Source organism: Muscardinus avellanarius, assembly GCF_963383645.1.
Source record: "Muscardinus avellanarius genome assembly, chromosome: 19".
NCBI lineage: Eukaryota > Metazoa > Chordata > Mammalia > Rodentia > Gliridae > Muscardinus > Muscardinus avellanarius.
The window spans coordinates 8,673,287-8,693,830 of record NC_137805.1 but is presented as its reverse complement, the minus strand read 5'-3'; the positions used below and the strand labels follow the sequence as shown (position 1 = coordinate 8,693,830).

General features: G+C 40.2%; 1 protein-coding gene across 1 annotated transcript in view; it reads right to left on the bottom strand.

The window, feature by feature from the left end:
• Positions 1–5,055: 5,055 nt before the first annotated feature.
• Positions 5,056–20,544, bottom strand: part of PAK5 (p21 (RAC1) activated kinase 5) — a gene marked incomplete at its 3' end in the record, with an annotated part of 105,289 nt that continues 89,800 nt past the window's right edge. The window contains exons 6-8 of the mRNA XM_080716166.1: positions 8,777–8,902; positions 6,708–6,842; positions 5,056–5,211 (exon numbers count right to left, since the gene is read on the bottom strand). Coding sequence (XP_080572292.1) covers positions 5,056–5,211; positions 6,708–6,842; positions 8,777–8,902 — 417 coding nt within the window. The remainder of the gene's footprint in view (positions 5,212–6,707; positions 6,843–8,776; positions 8,903–20,544) is intronic.

The window sequence follows — 20,544 nt, the reverse complement described above, 5'->3', positions numbered from 1 at the left end:
TCAACGACCCCTTTAACTGTCCTTTTTCTTTTAAACTGGGACTTTAAGCACAAATGATCCTGGGCACAAAGGAATGCTGGGTCTCATTGCAGGGTCTGCCTGCCAGGCCAGATGAGCCCTAGGCAGATTTCGTTGGAGGAATAGTGACTTTGATTTAAACCCTAAGCACATGGTTCTTTGCAATTTCCCTTCTCCCTTGAAACAGCTCCCAGCGAAACTGCCTCAGAGGCCCAGGGACAGTTGTTTCTTACCTGGAGCACGAGAATGTCCACCAATCTTTCCATGAACAAAACTGTGTGGCTGGGAGACTCCATAGGAATGTGGGTAAAGAAATGTGAGGAAAAGATGTTAAGAATGACCCTCTGTGCTGATGATCCCGGGTGGAGCAGCAGGCTCTGGGCCCTGAGGATGTGATCCTAATGAGCATGGGGTACAAACACTGCCCTGGAAAAGCTACTTTTCAGCTGAAAGTCCAACTTTATTTTTTATTTTATTTTAGTTTAATATTTTGCGGTACTGGAGATGGAACCCAGGGTCATTCTACCTCCGAGCTACACCCCCAGCCCCATTTTTTAGTCTTTATTTTGAAACAGGGTTTCCTGACTTGAAAAAGGGCCTCATTAAGAAGCTGAGGCTGTCCTCCAACTGCAATCCTCCCGTCTCAGCCTCCCAGATGCTGGAATTACAAGCGTGTGCCACCACACCTAGCTGAAAATCTAACTTTAAATCAGGAGGTCTCAGCACAAAGTTCTAGAGTATTGTCTGGACCCTTTGAGAATCTGCATAGTGAGACCCTGAAGTCTGTGGTGTTACTAAATCCCCCAGGTGATATCAGTGTAGAAATAGGAAAAACTCTGGTTAACAAAGCCCTGGTTATCAGCATATGTGCACATTCTCTGAGTTGTTGGGCTTCTCTCTGTTTGTGTTTATTTTCTCATTAGAAAATGGAACTCATAAGCTGGGCATGGTGGCAAATGCCTGTAATCCCAGTACTTGGGAGGCTGAGACAGGAGGATCTTGGTTTGCAGATAGTCTCAGCTACTTAGTGAGGCCCTTTGCAACTCAGTGAAACCCTTTTTCAAAATAAAGAATAAAAGCCAGGCGTGGTGGCACACGCTTGTAATCCCAGCATTCTGGAGGCTGAGACCCGGAGGATTGCGGTTCGCGGACAGCCTCAGCTACTTAGTGAGGCCCTCTGCAACTCAGTGAGAACTGGTTGCAAAATAAAGAATTAAAAAAAAATAGGGCAGGGGCTGTAGCTCGGAGGTCAAATGCCCTGGGTTCCATCCCCAGACCCCGCACCCCCCACAAGAATAAAAAATAGGGCTGGGGCTGTAGCTTGGAGATAGAATGCCCCTGGGTTCCATCCCCAGTTCCACACACACACACACACACACACACACACACACACACACACACACCAGAAAAAAAAAAAAAACCTTATAGTTGGACTGAGTGGTGGCACAGCCTCCAGTACTTGGGAGGCTGAGACAGGAAGATCAAAAGTTTGAAGCCAGACTCATCAATTTTAGTGAGGCCTTCAGAAACATAGTGACATCCTGTTTCAAAATAAAAATAAAATAGGGTTGGGGTGTAGCTTGGAGGTAGCGTACCCTTGGGCTCAATTCCCAGTACAATATAAAAGAAAGTAGGAAAGAAAATGGAACTTATGAACATAACGGACTTTAAATAATGTGGATGGAAAGATACCTGTAGGATGTGAGGGAGGTCACTCCATCGATGGCCAGGGTTGATTTGGCTTATCTGTATGGCTAGGCGAGTGTCTGCTTCCATCCTCACTGCCCCATGTGCATTCCTCCCTCCCTCCTTCTTGAATAGAAGAGACTGGTCTTCGGTCAAGGGCATAAGAGAATCTGCGCTCTCCTGCTACAACCTCCAAACGTGCTCTCAAGAAGCATACAGTAAGAGAGAACGTATGATATCCTCTCTTACTCTCTCTTTCATTTTTCTAAGCAAAACACTCCCCCAAAGCATCATAGGGACCAGTGGGGAACTGAGGTTCTGGTAATCTAGGTGGCTCTCGTCTGCTGCCTTGGGATGCTCTCAAAGTAAGCAGAGATGTCTGACTCTTATCTTGGTCCTGTGAAGACATTGCCCTGCTGTTTAGAGCGCTCTTGGTGCAGATGATATATATAGTTTCAGCTCCACTTTGATCCCTTTTCACTGCAGAAAAGCAGCTACCTGTCCCTTTAGTTTCTCCCATGGCGCATTCCTCCAATGCACTGTGAGTGTTGGGTATTTTTTAAATTAATATTACGTTTTTTCTTGTTTCTTCTCCAGGCTCCGTTAACCAGTCAAGAGAACTGGATGTCTTCTTCCCTAGTGCAAAGGCTGAGGCACCTGACTGGGGGAGGTTGCCTCAATCTCCCTCTTCATTGGCCCCTGATGTATTATGTCCTTTTTTATCATGCTATCTCATGCCACTTTCTGAGGGTATTCACCTTGAAACTTTTCCAGATGAGCAATGGATGCTTTTAATACCAGCAACCCCCTCAACTTCATGAGGTCAATGTTAATGTCTTCTTTGTCACTCACAGAAGAGGAAGAGATACAACACTCTTTCCCAGGCATAAAGAAATCTACCACCTCTTCTAATCCAGGCACTGTTTGCATCTTCTTGTTGGTAAAAGCTCACAAATCAGTTCTGCTTCTTTAAATTAGAGAAGTGGAGAGGGAGCCCTTACTCCTGAATCTGGTTTTCCTTGAACTTGGCCTTCCGGAATTTAATATATATATTTTTTTCTCAGTAATGGTATCTGTCTTAGTCTTACACTATTTGTAACTCTGGGTATGAGAGTATTGTTTTTATCTCATGTCATCATGATAGTACATGGAATTTGAAACCAATTCATTTGCATTCCCCAAGATCACCATAGTGAGACAATTCTTGGTTACTTGGTCTGACGTATTTGGGAAATCATGAGAGTTTCCAACAACATGGTGGGGAAAAGGCAAACATTTATTTTTAATTGCAAATGCAGTTTCTGCCAATAGTTAGTGCTCACAGATCCATTTAAGCTACATTAACTTTTGGTAAACTCAATGAATACATTAAAAAATAGCCCGTGATAAGAAAATTACAGAAAACATTTCCATTACACTGTCAAAAATGTTTGAATCCAAAGCCCATTATTTTTCTGCAGTGGTTTTTAATGTTTGTTCTGGTTAAAAAGACATTTTTATTTTATTTCTACTTCTACACAGTCCTGGTTAAATTAAGACAATCTATTTCATGAAATGCCGTGTTCTGGATTTAGATTGCTTGCATTCTTACATATTTATATTAATGCTTTAATATTTCACATAAATAATTGCTTTGCTGTGTTTTATGAAACAAAAATTATAGCTCCTCCTCACGGGGAGGCATATCCAGTTTGAGGGAAATTGAAATCTAATCAATAGACAGTCATTTTATGCCTTTTTTCCTGTTTAACTATAATAAATAATTAGCAACCTATTAATTACAAAAAATCTTAATTATGCTTAGCGTAACCAGAGCATTTTAAACAAATCTAAATTCATATTTGTTACAGTATGTGAAGTCATTAAGAAAAGCCTCTGGTTTTCCAGTTTGATGGCAAATGGCTTTTTTTTTCTGATGCATAATTAATAGAAACTAATGATGACTATGTAGCTCTTCCAGAGTTTTAAAGGCAAATCTATATTGGCCTACAGTTAACATGCAAATTCATCCAACAAGCAACACAAAATGTATTGTAGTAGTCATTCATTTTTATCAACATTCAAGAAGACCTAGACAGCAGCACAATTCTCCTATGTCGGAAACACTTTATAACATGGTTACAACTGAAGTCAGATCATACCTGGTAAAATACCCCCTTGCTAATTCATCCTCTAGCATCAGTTCAGACTTCCAGCACAATACATGAACAATAGCAGTTAATACTGTGGTACGAAGGTGAATGCAGACAAGAGTTTGGTGTGCTAGCATACAGAGTTTTCAAAACATTGACGAATGAAACCAAACATCTTGCCTTGTTCACTCTTCTCTCCCTTTGGGAGCCTGGGATTCCCATGGTCCCACTGAAACATTCAATTTGGGGGAACTGAGTCCAATGATCCTAGTACTCAGATTGCTCCCTGGGAAGGAAATTTGGCCACAGAAGGATCACATACCCGTGTGAGGGCATGCACTAAGGGAAACATCTTGATGAGAAAGAGGAAAAAGAAAATAGTTTGCTACTAGAAGCCTTGAAGGAAAATAGGGTTCTTCAAAAGATTTAGCGTTATCCCAGGGAATAGTTTGGTGGTATACTGTGGCTCAAGTTTTATTTCATTGTTTTTGGTTGGATAAATGAAATGTGTACACCATCACCATCACTCTTAACTCTTCTTCCATCACATAAGACACTTGTTAAGATAAGAAAGGTATTCTACTAAAGCTGACGGTGATTGAGAGTCATTCAGTATTCAAAGTTCTTAAAGAATCGTTGGTTCTCTGAAAGGGATAAAAAAGTAGGAAAGGCTTTGTTCAAACTCCTGCTAGTAAACAAGTATTACTTCAACTGATACAATGGCTACGTGACATCAAAGTACTATAAATTATCAAAACTATCGTACAGAAAAATTACAAATTCATTGCAAAATACATTACACTGCTACCATTAAGAAAAAAGTGCTTTTTGTTTTCCTTTCTTTCTTTTTATTTTTTGCCAGAAAATTATTCTTTCAATATAGAAAATCCTATGTGGTACCCTGCATGTGGCTAGGATATATCATAACGGAGTTTGTACTGAGTCCTTCTGATTTGCTGGATGAAGGGCTGAAAAATAGAATAATGACTTATTAAAGCCATGCTGCAAATGACCATGCCAGCTGTCAGTGGAGAGATGCCTAGTTAAGACACAAGAAGATGCCCTGGTCTGTTGAACCCTGCCGGTCACTGCACTGTCTCACCAATCAGCTGGTCTAGAATGCACAGGCCTTTTGCATGTTGTGTAGGTTTCCCGATGTTCTTCTGAATTTTTCTCATGCCCTCTCCTCCTAGCTTTGTCACCTATATGAATCTTCTGCTCAGTGATGCCTGTACTGTCTCATGAGAGGAACGATGCAAGAGGGTGGACCTGCCAATTTTAAGAATGGGTGTGCGAGGAGTTCCTGGGCTGTGGCTCTTTGAGAGGGTTCCCTCACCAACATCAGGTCTAGGAATCCCCGGAGTACTGAAGAGACCTGTGGAAACACACAGAGAGAATCCTGAGGAGGAACACAGAAACCTAACGCAGCCCTCCGAAAGGGCTTCCCAACTACTCCCATCAACAACTTCATCACCTTCAGGAGGACGAGTTTATGAATGCCAATGCAAACATTAGTAACACAAGATGTTTTCCTTACTGTCTTCAATTCTGAAGTGATGGGTAAAGGATGGCACAACTAAGAGTGAACACTTATTTATCAGATAAAACAATAATGGTAATGAGAGTGATAAGGGCAATTATTATGTTGTGTTTACCATCTAGAGCTGCAGGTTACACATGGGATGAAATAGAACATAAATGTGGAGAAGTTTTATTTTTCTAGCGATTGTAATCTAGGCTCTGTGGACCTCCCTTTCTTGAACAGAAACATTTTTGGGAAGGGTGTATCTCTTCCCTGGCCCCTCCCCTTATCTTTGTCTCTCTCTCCCTCTGCTTCATGGCTGCCATTAGCTAAGCAGCTTTCATCTTACCAGGATGTTTCTACCTTGGAGTCAGCTAACCATGGACTAAATCCCCTAAAACCATGAACCAAAAAGCAAATATTTTCCTCTTGTGTGTTGTTCTGGGTAAGCATTTTGGTCACAGAAATGAAAAGCTGACACATAATCTTTTTTTCTTAGCCTTCAGTCCTTGCACTTAATGTTCCTTCTTCCTGGGACACTGTTCTCCCATATGTTTGCATGGCTTGTGCTTTCTTTCCATTAGGTCCCTGCTCAGCAAGGGCATCCCTCACTCTTCAGCCTAAACCATCTCTTAGTCCTGCTCCTACCTACTCCATCACCTTACAGCACTTTACTTCAGAGCATGTGCCACTCTCTGAGTTTTTTTGTTCATCCATTTGATTTTACTATATCATCTCTTTCCCCAACTTGGAATGCAAGCTCAAAAACAGACAGTAAGTCTGAGTCTTGCTCTGAAATTTCTTTACAATTAGAAGTCCCTTGCAGGTAATAGGTGCTCAGGGAGTAAACCCTGAGTGAAGTATCTGATTCATTCTTTTCTTTTCTTTTTTCTTTGTGGTACTGGTGATTGAATCTAGGGGCATTCTACCCCTGAGCTACATCCAAAGCCTTTTTTTAAAGTTTATAAATAGGGTCTCAGTAAGTTTCATGGGCTTCACAAAGTTTCTGAGGCTGGTTTCCAACCTGTGTTCCTCCTGTCTCAGCCTCTCAAGTACTGGGATTAGAAACATGCATCACAATGCCTGGCTTGATTTGTTCTTCAACCATTTCTTTAATAGAGGAACTGATCACACCCCATTTCACAGATAAATTCTGGAATCAGAGAAGCTGAGTACAGCAAATGCACAGAAGAAGAGAAATTCAAATCTAGGTGATTAATTCCAAAGTCTATGTGTCCTTACCCCAGGATCTGTCTACCCATTAGATGTGATATGCCAGTCTTTAAAGCCACAGAAAGGCTGAAAGACCCAACACTATTTTGGATATAGCAACACACAGTGCTTCTCACCTTGTGAAGTTCCTTCACTCTTGGAGGTAAACTGTCCCGGATCCTCCGCATGGCCTGGAGGGGAGGCTCATTGAAGTAGGGGGGCTCACCATCGATCATCTCTATCACCATGATTCCGAGGGACCAGATGTCCACCTGGTAGGCAGAAACCATTGGTTATGTTAGGCAAGAACTCTCTGCAGTGTTGGATGTACCCATGGAATCCAATAGATTTCTACTCATTCACAAGTTAGTGTGACATATGTAACTTCTCAAAGTTTATAATACAGATTTAAAGGCTAAATTGCTAATTGATTTTTTTTTTGTGTGTATGTGTGTGGTACTGGAAATTGAACCCAGGGCATTCTACTTCTGAGCTAAATCCCCAGCCTTACATTTTTTGAAATAGGGAGGGTCCTCACTAATTTGTGGCAGGCCTTACTAAATTGCTGAGGTTGGCCAGGAACCTGTGATCCTCCCATCTTGGCCTCCCAAATGCCAAGAATACAGGCATATACTATCGCACCCAGGTCTTTGTTGTTTCTTAAAGACTACTCCACTGAAGTTTCCACCAATTAGGGATAAATAAACATCTCGATATTCTGAAGTTTAAAATTCAACTTTTATCTTATTAATATCTGTAGTTTGCTCTTTTTAGGGCAAACAAAACAAAACATCCAACTTTTATTTTTATCAAAACAGAAAAGAAAGTTTCATTTAAAATAATGGGAAAATAAAAAATCTGCCATATTCATAGCAAACTGCAGAGAGCTACAGTGTATGAGGCATTATATATTCCAATATTTTTACTGATTTGATTTTTAAAGAGGTCTTTCCCCACCTACTTTGGGAAGACCCCAAGTGTGGTGGGATTTGAAGCAGCATGCAGAAGCCGCTGCTTTATAAATGATTTCCAGGAAGTTGATACATAAAGAGGGAGAGATGACAAGCCATTCTTTCTGAGTAAAGAATGGGAAGGCAGGGTGAGAAGGAGCTGTTGTGGTGCTATGCTATAAATCCCAGCTTCAGACACTTCCTGCTTACAGCCTCATCTCTTCCCTTATCCTTGTTCACCGCATTCATGTTGTATTTCTCATAGCAACCATCACTGAGAATTTATCTCTTGGGTCCACAGCAAGAAAAGCAAGCGAGTGCTCATCTAAGGTCAAGCAAAGGAGAAGAAAGCAGAGTTGACTTTAATGCATGCCTGTGTGTATCCTTCACCCAGTGGGCAGCCTATAGTCATGCCACCACTTGGGCTTCTCCGTCAGAATCACTATCTACACCATAGCATGTGCAGACACCGTGCACAACTGACACAAACTCCTTCCCCCCATGTAATCTGTGAGCTCTGGAGCTTCAATCATGTTATTCCTTCCCTAGAAGGCCACTGACACACTCCCGCTGGACCCTCATCTTCGCAAATCAAGTCCTGTCTCTAATAGATTGCTTCCTTTCTAGAGGGCAGAGAAACTGACATTTTTTGAATAGGTTAAAGACAGTCATATATGATTTTCCTTTTCAAATATTTGTTGGTGCATCAAGACTCTACATAATACTGGGATTCAGTGTGATGTTTTTGTACATGGAGATAACATAATTTGGTCAGTTTCATTCCCTAGTACCTCCCTTCCCCTTCCCTCTTCCCACCTTCTGGGTTTCCTTTCTTTTTTTTTTTTCTCTAGAATTTTCTTTCTAGGAGAAGACATTATTGCCCATTCAGATGTTACCTCTATTGATGTCACTTTCTCGGATCCCAGTTGCCTTTTCTGAAGCATCAACCTGCTCATCTAAGCATCTCTGGCCACTATCAAGTTTCAGTGCCTTGACTTGTGTTGCCTTCCCCTGAGAGTGGGACCAATTTGTCTCTTGTAGGACTAGAATAAGAGCCCCTAAGTAAATAATATCATGAGTGGCGGCTAGTGTCCCTTCTACCACACCCTCTCTGTTCTACATCAGCAAGTGGGGAACAGATGTGGAGGCAAAAGTCATTGCCCCAATCTCCTGTGTTCACTGACTAGCATGGGACCACTGCATCTCTGAGCCTGTTCCAGGCTCTCCACTCTCAAACAATGCTTGTTACCCCTTACCTCTGTCCCATAGGGCAGCCTAGAAATCACTTCTGGTGCCATCCAGTAGGGGGTGCCCACCAGGGATTTCCTCTTTGGCACCTCTTTGGAAACTTGAGCACAGAAACCAAAGTCAGATAACTTTATCTGAAAAGAAAAGAAATGCAACAGTTGGAAGACTTGGAAACAGTCTGGTAGAGATAGAAATATATACATGGACCTAGAAATAGAGACATAGAAGGTTTCCATTTTAAATACATTAATCAGCCTTAATCAGCCTTAGACATATCAAAGAAGAGTTTGGCAGACCCTTTCATTAGAAAGGCACAAATCCATTTGAATAGAAAAACTTCTCACGGGTCTTCCAGGCTTGACTTCCAAATGTCTGAACTCCCAAAGCTTTAATAAAATCATGGGATACAACAACAACAACAACATAAAAACTCTCACAAATTATATATATATATATATCCCAAACAATATATTCATTAAATCTCAAATCCACACATTCCTTTAATGTAATGGATGATGCTCTAGTCTAAGTAAATAACTCTTTAAAATGTGAATTTTGTACAGATTGCTGCAGTTTAGGTTCTTTTGAGCTGAACACATTTAGATTTCTATGAACCATGAGGTGATGCAAGCAGCAATCCTCTTTTCTATATCTAGAATATTGCAAGACCTTCCTTTACCCAAGGTGCTGAGATATCACTTCAAGTGTTGGGTCCCCTCTCCTCTCTGATTTGCCTATAACAACTGAGGCTGCCATTGTGAACACCTCTGCAAGTAGAGATGGAGGCACAGAAACTGGGTGTCAGCACTTGGTGGTCAGGTTGGCATCCTAAGAACCCAGTGTATTTATATTTTATCTTTGGCATCATTAAAAAGAAAACAGGCTTTGGAAATTCCTGAAGAAGCTCCTATCCTTTTAAGAACATGCTTAAGCACCTGCTGCCTTATGTATTCTAAGTGACTGGGGTTCAGTTTAGTTCTATGGTGTACGATTTCTGGTCATGGTGACCTGCTCTGAACATCAGGTGGACTTACTAAGAAGAACATCAATGGGCTACATAGAGCTGTTAGTGATGATAGACTCCAATAGACAACAAGTGGTTTAGCATTGTTTAGCAATTGTGCAGAATGACCATTTGAAAATAAATATTTCAATATATCTAAGGAGCCGTCTATAATGTAGAAGTTCACTTTTGGTACTCTTCATACTGTTCTGGTTCTAACTCTTGCCTCTTCTTTATTTTATTTACTCTTGTTGATACTCCTTTTCTCTCTCTCTCTCTCTCTCTCTCTCTCTCTCTCTCTCTCTCTCTCTCTCTCTCTTTTTGGAGGATTGAGCCCAAGGGCATTCAACCTTCAAACTACACCTCCAATTCTATTTTATTTTCTTTATTTTGAAAAAGGGTCTCATTAAGTTGTGGAGAGGTTCAGTAAGTAACTAAGGCTGGCCGCAAAGCTATGGTTCTCCTGTCTCAGCCTTTCAAGTACTGGGATTACAAGTGTACCTTATTCTCCTCTATTCAAAATCTGTATTTTGGGGTTAGGCATATAACTCAGTGCTAGAGTGCTAGAGTCTCTATCATCCAAGAGATCCTGTGTTTGATTCAAGCACTGCAAAACAAACAAAAAAAATAGTATTTCCAGCTAGTATATGTCTCCACATGGGTGACCATGGATACTTCCAATCAAACTCGCTATTCCTCTCTCTGAGCTAAAATCTAGCCGCTCATGTATCTATCCTGTCCTAGTTAGTGGCAACTACAAACAGATGATGACTAAAGCTGAATTCATGAGATTCATTCTTGACTCTTCCCTTCATCTCCCCCAAAGTCTGCTTATCAGAGCTAAAAAAAATTAATCTCTATGGCTTCAGGATCTAAAGGGGCATTTGACCTATATTCAAAATCAAGCTTGCAAAATGAACGGATGAGTTTCAATCATGAGAAATGATTGAAGCCTCTGAAATGGAAGGACAAATGTATTAATATTATTATAAAGATCAGGAATCAGAGAGGGCTGGACTCAGGCAAGATTTAACCCAATATGTTAATAAGTTTTCAAACACTTTGAAAAACAGAAACAACTGCACAGTGAATATCCGTATATTCACCAAGTAGATTCTATACTTGTTATTGTCTTCTTTGTGGTCTTTATTACATTCTCAATACATCTATTTTATTTTAGATGCATTTCAAATAAATTGCTGACATCAGTACTCTTCACTCTTCTTTATCATTACCAAAGGTTCAACATGTGTTTACAGTTTATAAAAATTTCACACAGAGTAGAAAGGCATATGTCTTGGGTTTATCATTGAGGAATATTGACAAGTACATATAACATTGACAAGTTATACACCACCACCATCACTGAGGCACTGTTTGGAGAAGCCTTAGAATGTAGGTGATAGTCAATCACTCTTGAAGATTCTTAGGATGGACAAAGAAGATGAACAAACAGGAAGTTCTGGGAAGCTGAAATGATTGAAATAAAGCATTATCAGAGAAACAAGAAAGACACCAAACAGTCAGAGGAGAAGCAAGTAAAAATGGTTTGGGGAAGCCAAGGTAGGGATAGTTATAAGCTATAAAATAAAGAGATCAAGCCGGATCAGAAACAAGTTACTACTGTATTTGGCAACAATATTTTTATTTTATATTGAATAATGTCTCCCAAAACGCATGTGCATTTGAACCTCAGAATGTGACCTTATTTGGAAACATGGTAGCTTTGCAGATATATAGTCGTATATTGCATAAAGACATCTCAGTCAATGATGGACTGCATATATGATGGTAGTGCTATACATTTATATTGTGTACAGACATTGCAGATATCTCTGTTTGTGTAAGTATACTCTATGATGTTTTCCCAAAGAAGTAATCACCTAAGGGTGTGTTTCTCAGAATGTATCTTCATCCTTATGTGAAGCATGACTGTAATTAGTTAATGCAAAATCATACTGGGTTAGTGTAGGTACTAAATCCAATAACTTATAAGAGAGGGCTCATAGACACAGAGAACATGCAAAGATGGAGGAAGAGGCTGGAGTGGTGTATTTCCAAGACAAGGAATAACAGGGATTACTGATGACACTCAGAAACTAGGAGAGAGGTATGTTATACATTCTCTCCTAAAGGTTTCAGAAAGAACCAATTCTGCCAACACTAGTTTTAGATTTCTGGCACTACAAACTATGAGAGAATAAATTCAATTCAATGAGAATAAAGATCACTCAATTTGTGGTGATTTGCTACTATAGTCCTAGTAAAATTCTTGAGTGTATACCTGATATAATCTAGATAAACATCACTGAGTTTGTACTACATGCCAGTTTAACACTTTAAGTTCATTAAATGCGTATCTCATTCAACTGCTCACAAGAAACTAATGAGGTAGGAAAATACTGTTACCCACGTTTTACAGATAAGTAAGCCAAGGTACAAAGTGGTTAGGCCACTTGCAGAAAGATTCAGAGCAATAAGTGGGAGAGCTCTCAGGCATTTATTTAATCACCACTCTGTACTAAAGAGGAAAATTTCAGGTTGGAAGAAGGAAATCAGTGGAGTGATAGGCATTAAAGATGCATGGATGATATGGTTCCTGAAGAGATGAGAGGGATGGAATTCTGGGTTTTGCTACTTAAGTAGGACAGACAGCGGTAGCAATAGCAACATCACCTGGGCACTTGTTAGACTTAAAGGATCCCAGGCTCCACCTGAGCCCTACTGAATGCCTCTCTTTCAACAAGATCCTCAGGCTATTGATGCTCATGTTCCAGCTAGACACGTAGAGATCACTACTTGTCTAAGAAGAGGAAGAAGCATCTCACAATCAGATGAGGAGTAAGTGGTGTTGGTTTCCATAGTCGCATCTCTTCATTTCAGCATTAAAATATTCTTAATGTTTTTATTGAGCCCGATCTTCCCGACTCTGACTTAAATACATTGACAACACAGCAGGATGGTTTTCAAGACCTTTATTAATCTGGCGCCTTTTCCTGCAGCCAACGTCATTTCTCATTGCTTTCTACACACAATGACACACCATTCCTGGGGACCCACTGGAATGTGGGGTAACCAGTGCTAAAACTGCAGGAGTTTGATGCAAATCAGAAGAGGCAGGTAAGCCTATGGTCTGCTCCCAACTTTTCAGTTGTGTTCGTATTTCTTCTTGCACATTAAATTCTTAAACACACTTCAAGTGTTTAACCACATCTGGATTTTTTTCTTAGGAATACACATATTTCTTCCCCTCCAAAACGTTTGTCATACAATCTTGAACTATTTCCATTTGCCATCTGTGTCTCTTCAGTTAGAGATGACATCTCACAGGACAACAGATCTGATTTTTATTGTGGGGCTCCCCTATGTTCCTTAAGCAGAACAAACAAAAAAATTATTTTAAAAAACCCACATAGGATTAGGTTGATTTTATTTATATTGAGATAAACATATGTGGTAGTAGATCATGTGATGATAGAAGGCACGTTGGGACTCTTCCTGAAATCATGATAAACACACTTAAAACAGCTGCTTCTAGAATGAAAGATGGAATACAGAGGAAATAGAGGTAGGATTTTGGAAATTAGTACTTTTTTCATTTCCTTGTTTATGATCATCTCATTAATCAGTCTAAAGCTAGTGGCTTGGAGTAGATCAAACTATTCCTGATGGAATGATAAAGAAAGCTGCTTTAGAGGAAAGATAATTTTCTCAATTGCTTTGACAAATCAAGAACTACCCCCCAGAGAACTACAATATCAATATCATATGAAGAAGAAAACCCTAAAGAAACAATAGTCCATTATCATTGCTCCCCTATTATAAAGGCACCTATGGTGCAGAGAAGTGAAAATCTCATGGTATATCCATTTTGGCCTGGGATTACATGCAGAAGGGAAAAGAGACATCATCAGTTGTATCAGGCCCAATACTCTTTATGGTACATCAATTCTCACTATACCCAATCAGATGGAGGTAGACTTCAAAACTATCTGTAGTATATGTACCCACAGAAACAGGGGGGGGGGAAGAAGGCCCACATGTACCTGTGTTTAGAGGTAATATTAAAAAAAAATATTTAAGGCTGGGCATGGTGGCACACGCTTGTAATCCCTGCGCTTGGGAGGCCGAGACAGGAGGATCGCACAGGTTTGATGTCAGCCTCAGCTACTTAGTGAGGCTCTCAGCAACTTAGTGAGACCCTGTTTCCAAATAAAATAGAAAATAGGTCTGGGAGTATAGCCCGGAGGTAGAAAGGCTCTGGGTTCCACCCCAGTACCACCAAAAAAAAAATTTAATAATCAGATTAATCTAGACCAATAGATATACAGTCAAGATGAGTCCTAGAGTTGCCCTTAGGGAGAGGAACACCATTTTAGTTGGGAAAGGCAAGACACAGGAAAGGGATGGACTATAGAGGATATTTTAAGTACTTTAAACAGTGGCTAGTAACCAATCAGGATGAAACTATTGCAATATTCAAACAATGGGTGTAGACACTGGTGAAAACCAATTGAACATCAGCCTTTGCCATTTCCAATGTGGCTTCCATGAAAGAAGAGCAATAGTGTGGGTAGAAGGGGGCTTGAGGCAATGCTTCTGTTTCCACCACTTGTGTGTGATGCTCAGAGGTCTGTAGATTCCTTAAAATCTCAGCAAGGGAATGGAAGTAGGCTCGGCATAAGCCCACGGTTGAAATGTAAAGTCAGCCAAAAGAACAGCTTTTAACACATGAAACAAGAGGCTGGAGCTTTGAAGTACTGGTGAGGCATATCCTGAGTGGCCCAGCCACTGATGGACAAGGTAATATTCATTCCAGGTAGTGGCACAGCCCAGGAAAAGCAAGACCAGGACTAGAGGGAAACTTGATAATGAGTCTTATCTCTTTCATCTCGAAGTCCCACCCTCTTCCTCTAAAACACCATCACCAGAGGAAAGAGTGAGAATGGCCAGTTCAAAGAGGGGTTTGGTGATAGCTAAATCAAAAAGACTGAGTTTTTAAGGGTATCAGCTCTGACTTAGAATAATGCGGTTGAACTTTGATAATGTCTAAAATTTTCAGGCAACCTGAATCAAAAGAGACAAATTTATAAAAACTCTAGTCAGTAGAGCTTTGTGAAGAAGTCCAGGTTAGTTTTAAGAAACTACAATGTCTCTTTTTGTAGGTGAGGGTGATGGGGTTGGTTATTTTCAAAGCTAAACCATGAGTAAATGTGCAACCCTACTACACAGAGAAAGGAGGAAGAACAATCATGATGATAAATTTCATTTGTCTATAATCTCAAGAAACTAAAATGACTCAGGAGGCGAATGTGTCAGCATGTTGTTATCGGCAGTTCTTAAATTCAGTATCCCTAGTGTGGGTTTCTCTTTGCTGACATGAAAAAAACCCAAATCCCTCAAACTCTGGCACGCTAATAATTATCTCCCTGACAAAATGCAAGATATGAAATTGAAATTAGACACTTGGAAGTTAGGCCTGTTCTGTTGTAGGAGTACAAGTGCTTTTGTATGGTATTTTTACTCATCTAAGTATATAAGAGAGACAATTTTCTAAAAGAGCATAATTGCACACAACATTTGTCCAAATAAATCTGCAAGTAGATAATGAGAACTCAAGTAATGAGCATAATAAAGCGCTCTAGGCAGATATTAAAAGCAATCACAGACTCTAAGCTGAGCCCATTTTAGATGGAACTGTATAAATCGGCTACTTGGGAAAGCACCCTCTTTTCACTAATGCACTGAGGTTAAGAGAACTGTAGCTAGTATACTGCCTGTCCCCAAGAGGTGGAGATGTAGCTTATTACACAAAAACAAGATGAACTAGTGTGCAGAGCTCAGACAAAGTGACGGTTTAAACCTGAGATCCTATCCACCTGTAATGTGTCCTGGCTAGGAATCGTGGGCCATACAGAAAGATGGAAGCCATGGGAAAAGAAAGTCGATCCATAGGCTAGCTTCAGGCTTAAACCTGAAGTTAATAACTGCATATACTCTAAAGAATTCTGTGTTTGCTCCAGGTTTTTTGTGAGGTCTACAGATGGTTGATTTTCTGCCTACTACCTGGATGCTTTCTACAAAGCACTTTTGTAGTCTGGGTATCATGTGAGAACTTGTTAGAATTCAAGTTCTTGAGGACCACTGAGCCTGAATGGTTTGTATCCCCACAGGTAGGGACCAGGAATCTGGTGTTTGTTTGTTTGTTTGTTTTTTGGCAAGCTCTTCACTGTGTTCTAGCTCACTAAAGTTTGAGAACTTCTGTCTTAAAAAGAACAATGACCTAAGGACAAAGGAACTGAGAATAGGAATTAAAGGGGCCAGTTGGAGGATGGTGCCTTCAGGTTTGCTTAAGACCCAGCTCATCAGCTGCCAACTCCAACTGGAGAGGCAGGGGGTGAGGAAGGCACACCTAGAATGGCACAGATAGCTTAGCCACCCCTGGCCATTTGATAGAGCCCAGAAAGTAGCTCGCCCAAGGCTGTAAAGCAGTGCTAAAGGGGAACTGCCACCTGGCTCTCTTGACTTCATACCATGCTTCCTGAATCAAGAAAAGCTCTCTCTGTTGACTAGCAGGGAGGATAGCTGAAGATATGGTATGTCTCAGAGACTGTTGAAGCAGAATGGATTTCAGCAAGTTATTTCATATGCTTAAATCCCTGTTTATTTAAGAATAGCTTCATCAGGCATAGTGGCACATGCCTGTAATCCAAGTACTGAGGAGGCTAAGACAGGAAGATATCAGGTTGGAGGTCAGCCTCAACAACATAGCAAAGCCCTCAGCAACTTAGTGAGACCCTGCTTCAAAATAAAAAAAAAAACAAAGAGGATACTCCAAGATGGAATATCCATGAGTTCAACAAAACAAAACAAACAAATAAACAAACAACCCAAACATATGTCTGGGAAATACTCTTCAGGCCATCTATTACAAAATTCTACTAAGCCAGGCATGGTGGTACATGCTTGTAATCCCAGCATTTGGGAGGCTGAGACAGGAGGATTGCAGTTCATGGACAGCCTCAGCTACTTAGTGAGGCCCTTTGCCACTCAGTGAGACTCTGTTTCAAAGTAAAGAATAAAAAATTAGGGTTGTGGGTGTAGCTCAGAGGTAGAATGCCCCTGGGTTCTATTCCCAGTACTGTAAAATAAATAAATAAATAAATAAGAATAAAATTCTACTTATTTTGGAGGTAACAGAGCTAAAGTGAGGAATGGAAAAAGCTAATATTACATAAATTAAGTGGTCCAAGGGGAGTTATCAGTCAAATGGTCCAAGGTAAATTAATGGAATATTACAAGTATATGCCCCTCATAATGAGGTTCTGGCTTCCAGAAGATTGTCAGGGACACAATAAAGAAGGGGCAGAATGCTCTTAAGGGCCTGGTTGCTGGCCTGTAGCCTGGCCATAAAACTCTCTTTTAGCCCTACTTCAAATTCTGTAGGAGAAAGGTCACACATCATCCTGTCTCCAAGTACCAGGTTAGCTTCTGCTTCCCCAGAGCACATGTCACAAGGCAAAGATTCTGTGCAAGTTATTTACTTGGGGTACGCAAGAAACATTAGCAGGGAAATGGATAAGTATGACAAGGAGGAAGGCATACGAATAGGGATTCGTTTTCTAGCAGGTTACCACTGTGCACAATTACAGCTCAGTCCTGCCAAGGAAGTCTGGGGACTGTGAAGAACAGTGACTCATCCTTACTCCATCCGAAAGGGAGGGAGCCGGGGTATGATACACCCACACTCAACATGTGACTCAGGGCTGCTCCTGGGGAGGTCCAGCCCAAATTTCATGAAAGTTTTAGCTTGGTTTGTACTGCATAGGCAGACTCCATTGGCCAGAGGAAGACTTCACAGAAAGAGCTGCAGGTGATGGTGCCATTTAGAAGTAGAGCTATTAAGCATGAACTAGAGTTTTATGAAAACCCAAGGTAGGGCACCAACATCCTCTGTGAACTCTCCACCTTTATCACAGGTCTTCCATTATCAGCACATGCGAATCCGGGCATAGTGTTGCTGGATGCTTTCATTTTTCTAGGAAGACAGAAACTGAAATTCTATATGAAATCTCACAAGTTTTAAAGTGTGCTAATCAATTTATAGCTGAAGTGTGTGTGTGGGGGGGGATAGACCACTGTGTGTCTCTTTTCAATAGATTCATTGGGCTTAGTAGATCAGAGATTTGAATTTCATCCTATTCAATGAGTCACTAGTCATGACTTAGTGACCCCAAGTATCATCTCTCAAATGTAAGCCCCATATCAAGGAAAGATGGTGAGAGTGTTCAATTCTTTCTTACCAAGGCAGATGCAATGCCTTCTGACTGAGCATCTACCTTGTGCCTGGTGTACTTCCAAAGGTTTACCCAAATGATATCATTAATTCTTGTACCACTCTGTGGGATGGGATTTATTTTCCTCTTTCAGTCCTCAGATACCACAATCCTCCTATTTATCACAAATTAGTGACTCATTAGATACCACGTATGTCATAGATAATCAGTGAATGATTTTCTTGCACGCAAATGTTTAAAGCAGTTTTACTCATAATAGAAAATAAATTATTTTCTAATCTTTTAAGGCAGAAGAATTTGCCCTGTCAAAGCAAGTTACTGTCATTTTCTTAACTTTTTTATTTTCCAGGAATAATGCCTTTAGAGCATTTTCAAAGAAATGTACATCTCTCCTACTGCTAGCGTCTTATACAACTGTGGTGTAATATCAACTAAGAAATTAAGTTGAAACAATCCATAGAGCTTATTCAGATTTCATGAGCTGCACAAGAACTATTTCTGTTTGAGTATGTACATAATTTGTGAGTATATTCTGAATTTTATCACATGTTGCCTTGTATAACCACCATCATAATTAAGATATGCAACTGGCCCATCACCACAAGATTCCCTATGGTACCACTTTATAACCACTCCCCTAATTCCTGGCCCCTGGAAACTACTTATCTGCTGCATATCTCTTATTATTTTTACAAATATTATATACATGAAATCATGCAGTATTTATCTATTTGAGATTGCACGTTTTTATTTTTTATTTTTGGTGGTACTGGGGGTAGAACCCAGGGGCTTTCTACCTCCGGGCTATACTCCCAGACCTAATTTTTATATTTTATTTGGAAACAAGGTCACACTAAGTTGCACAGAGCCTCACTAAGTAGCTGAGGCTGGCTTCAAACCTGTGTGATCCTCCTGTCTCAGCCTCCCAAGCACGGGGATTTACAAGTGTGAGCCACCACGCCTGGCGAGGTTGTACTTTTTTACTTAGCATAATTTTCTTAAAGTTCATTCACTTTCTTTCTTTCTTTTTTGGTACTGGGGATCGAACATACTGGCTTTCTATGTCCTAGTTACCTCAACCCTATTTTATTTTTTATTTTGAAACAGGGTTTCAATAAGTTGCTAAGGCTTTTCTTGAACCTGAGGACACTGTCTTAGCCTCCCAAGTACTGGTATTAAAGATGTGTACCACTGTGCCCAGATGCCCAAGCTCACTCGTTTTCTTATATGTATCAGTTGTTTCTTCTTTTGATTTATTGAGTAATATATCATAGTATAGATATACACATGGCTTACACATGGCTTAATCATTCATTCTTTGAAAAACATATGATAGTTTACAGTTTGGAACTATTATGAATAAAACAGCTATAAACATTTGTGTGCAAGTTTCTGTATGAAAATAATCTTCAATTTCTCAGTGATATATGCCTAAGAGTGAATTACTGGTTGAACAGTAAGTTCATTTTTAGTTTGGAAAGGAAGTGCTAAACTATTTTCCAGAGTTGATGTACCATGTTAAATTCTTACCAGAAGCATATGAATGAATATAGTGTCTATATTTTTCATTTTAGCCATTCTTATAGGTGTACAGTGGTGTCTCATTGTAGTTTTAGTCTGCCTTTCTGTAATGTTAATGATGCTGAACATCTCCCACCAGGAAGGGAATCCAATACTTCTTGTGTAGCATATAATATTTTCTCAAAATACAAGCAACATTATCACCCATCCAATAAGTTCTTCTTAAAATGTGACTTAATTTTCTTCCCAGTAAGGAGGATTTTTTACTCTATTTCCACTGAATCTGGAAGGAGCTGTGACCACAGTTACATGATTTGATCCCAAGACTATGGTCAGAAAAATGCCATTACTTTCATGATGTTTCTTGGCGCATACTCATGGAACCCATGAAGAAGCCCAAGCTTCATGGAGAGGCTGGACTCTAGGTTCTGGCCAATAGCTCCAGATGGCCCCCTAGTCACTAGCTAGCACTAATGTGTTTAGTGAAGAAGACTTCTAGATGATTCCATCTCAGGCACCCTCTAGGCAAAAGTCAGAGCAGTACTGTGCTTCTGAGACCAGCCCACCTTCTGCCACGTGAGACAATGTTAAAGTTATCACTGATTCAAGACCCTCAGTGCTGAGTGCTTTGTAATAGCACCAATAAGTCATCGAGAAAGTCTTCTCCACTCTGTTTCGGTATGTTCTCAAAAGTCAGTATAAAAATGCATCCTTGGTCTTTTGTTGGAGTAGTTTTACTCCATCTCTGTTCTCTTTACATAGACAAAAGGAAGTTTCCTTTCTTTATAGAAACTAAAGAAGTTTTTAGAATCAATATGGCATACAAGTATGAATGAGAAAATTTGGGGCAGTATGGCCAAGAGGCACAGGATCCATTGACTATGCCATTTGTTCCCTCTGCCTGAAACATCTTGTTTCAAACAAAGGGTCCAGCCCCCCACAAGCCTCTTCATTA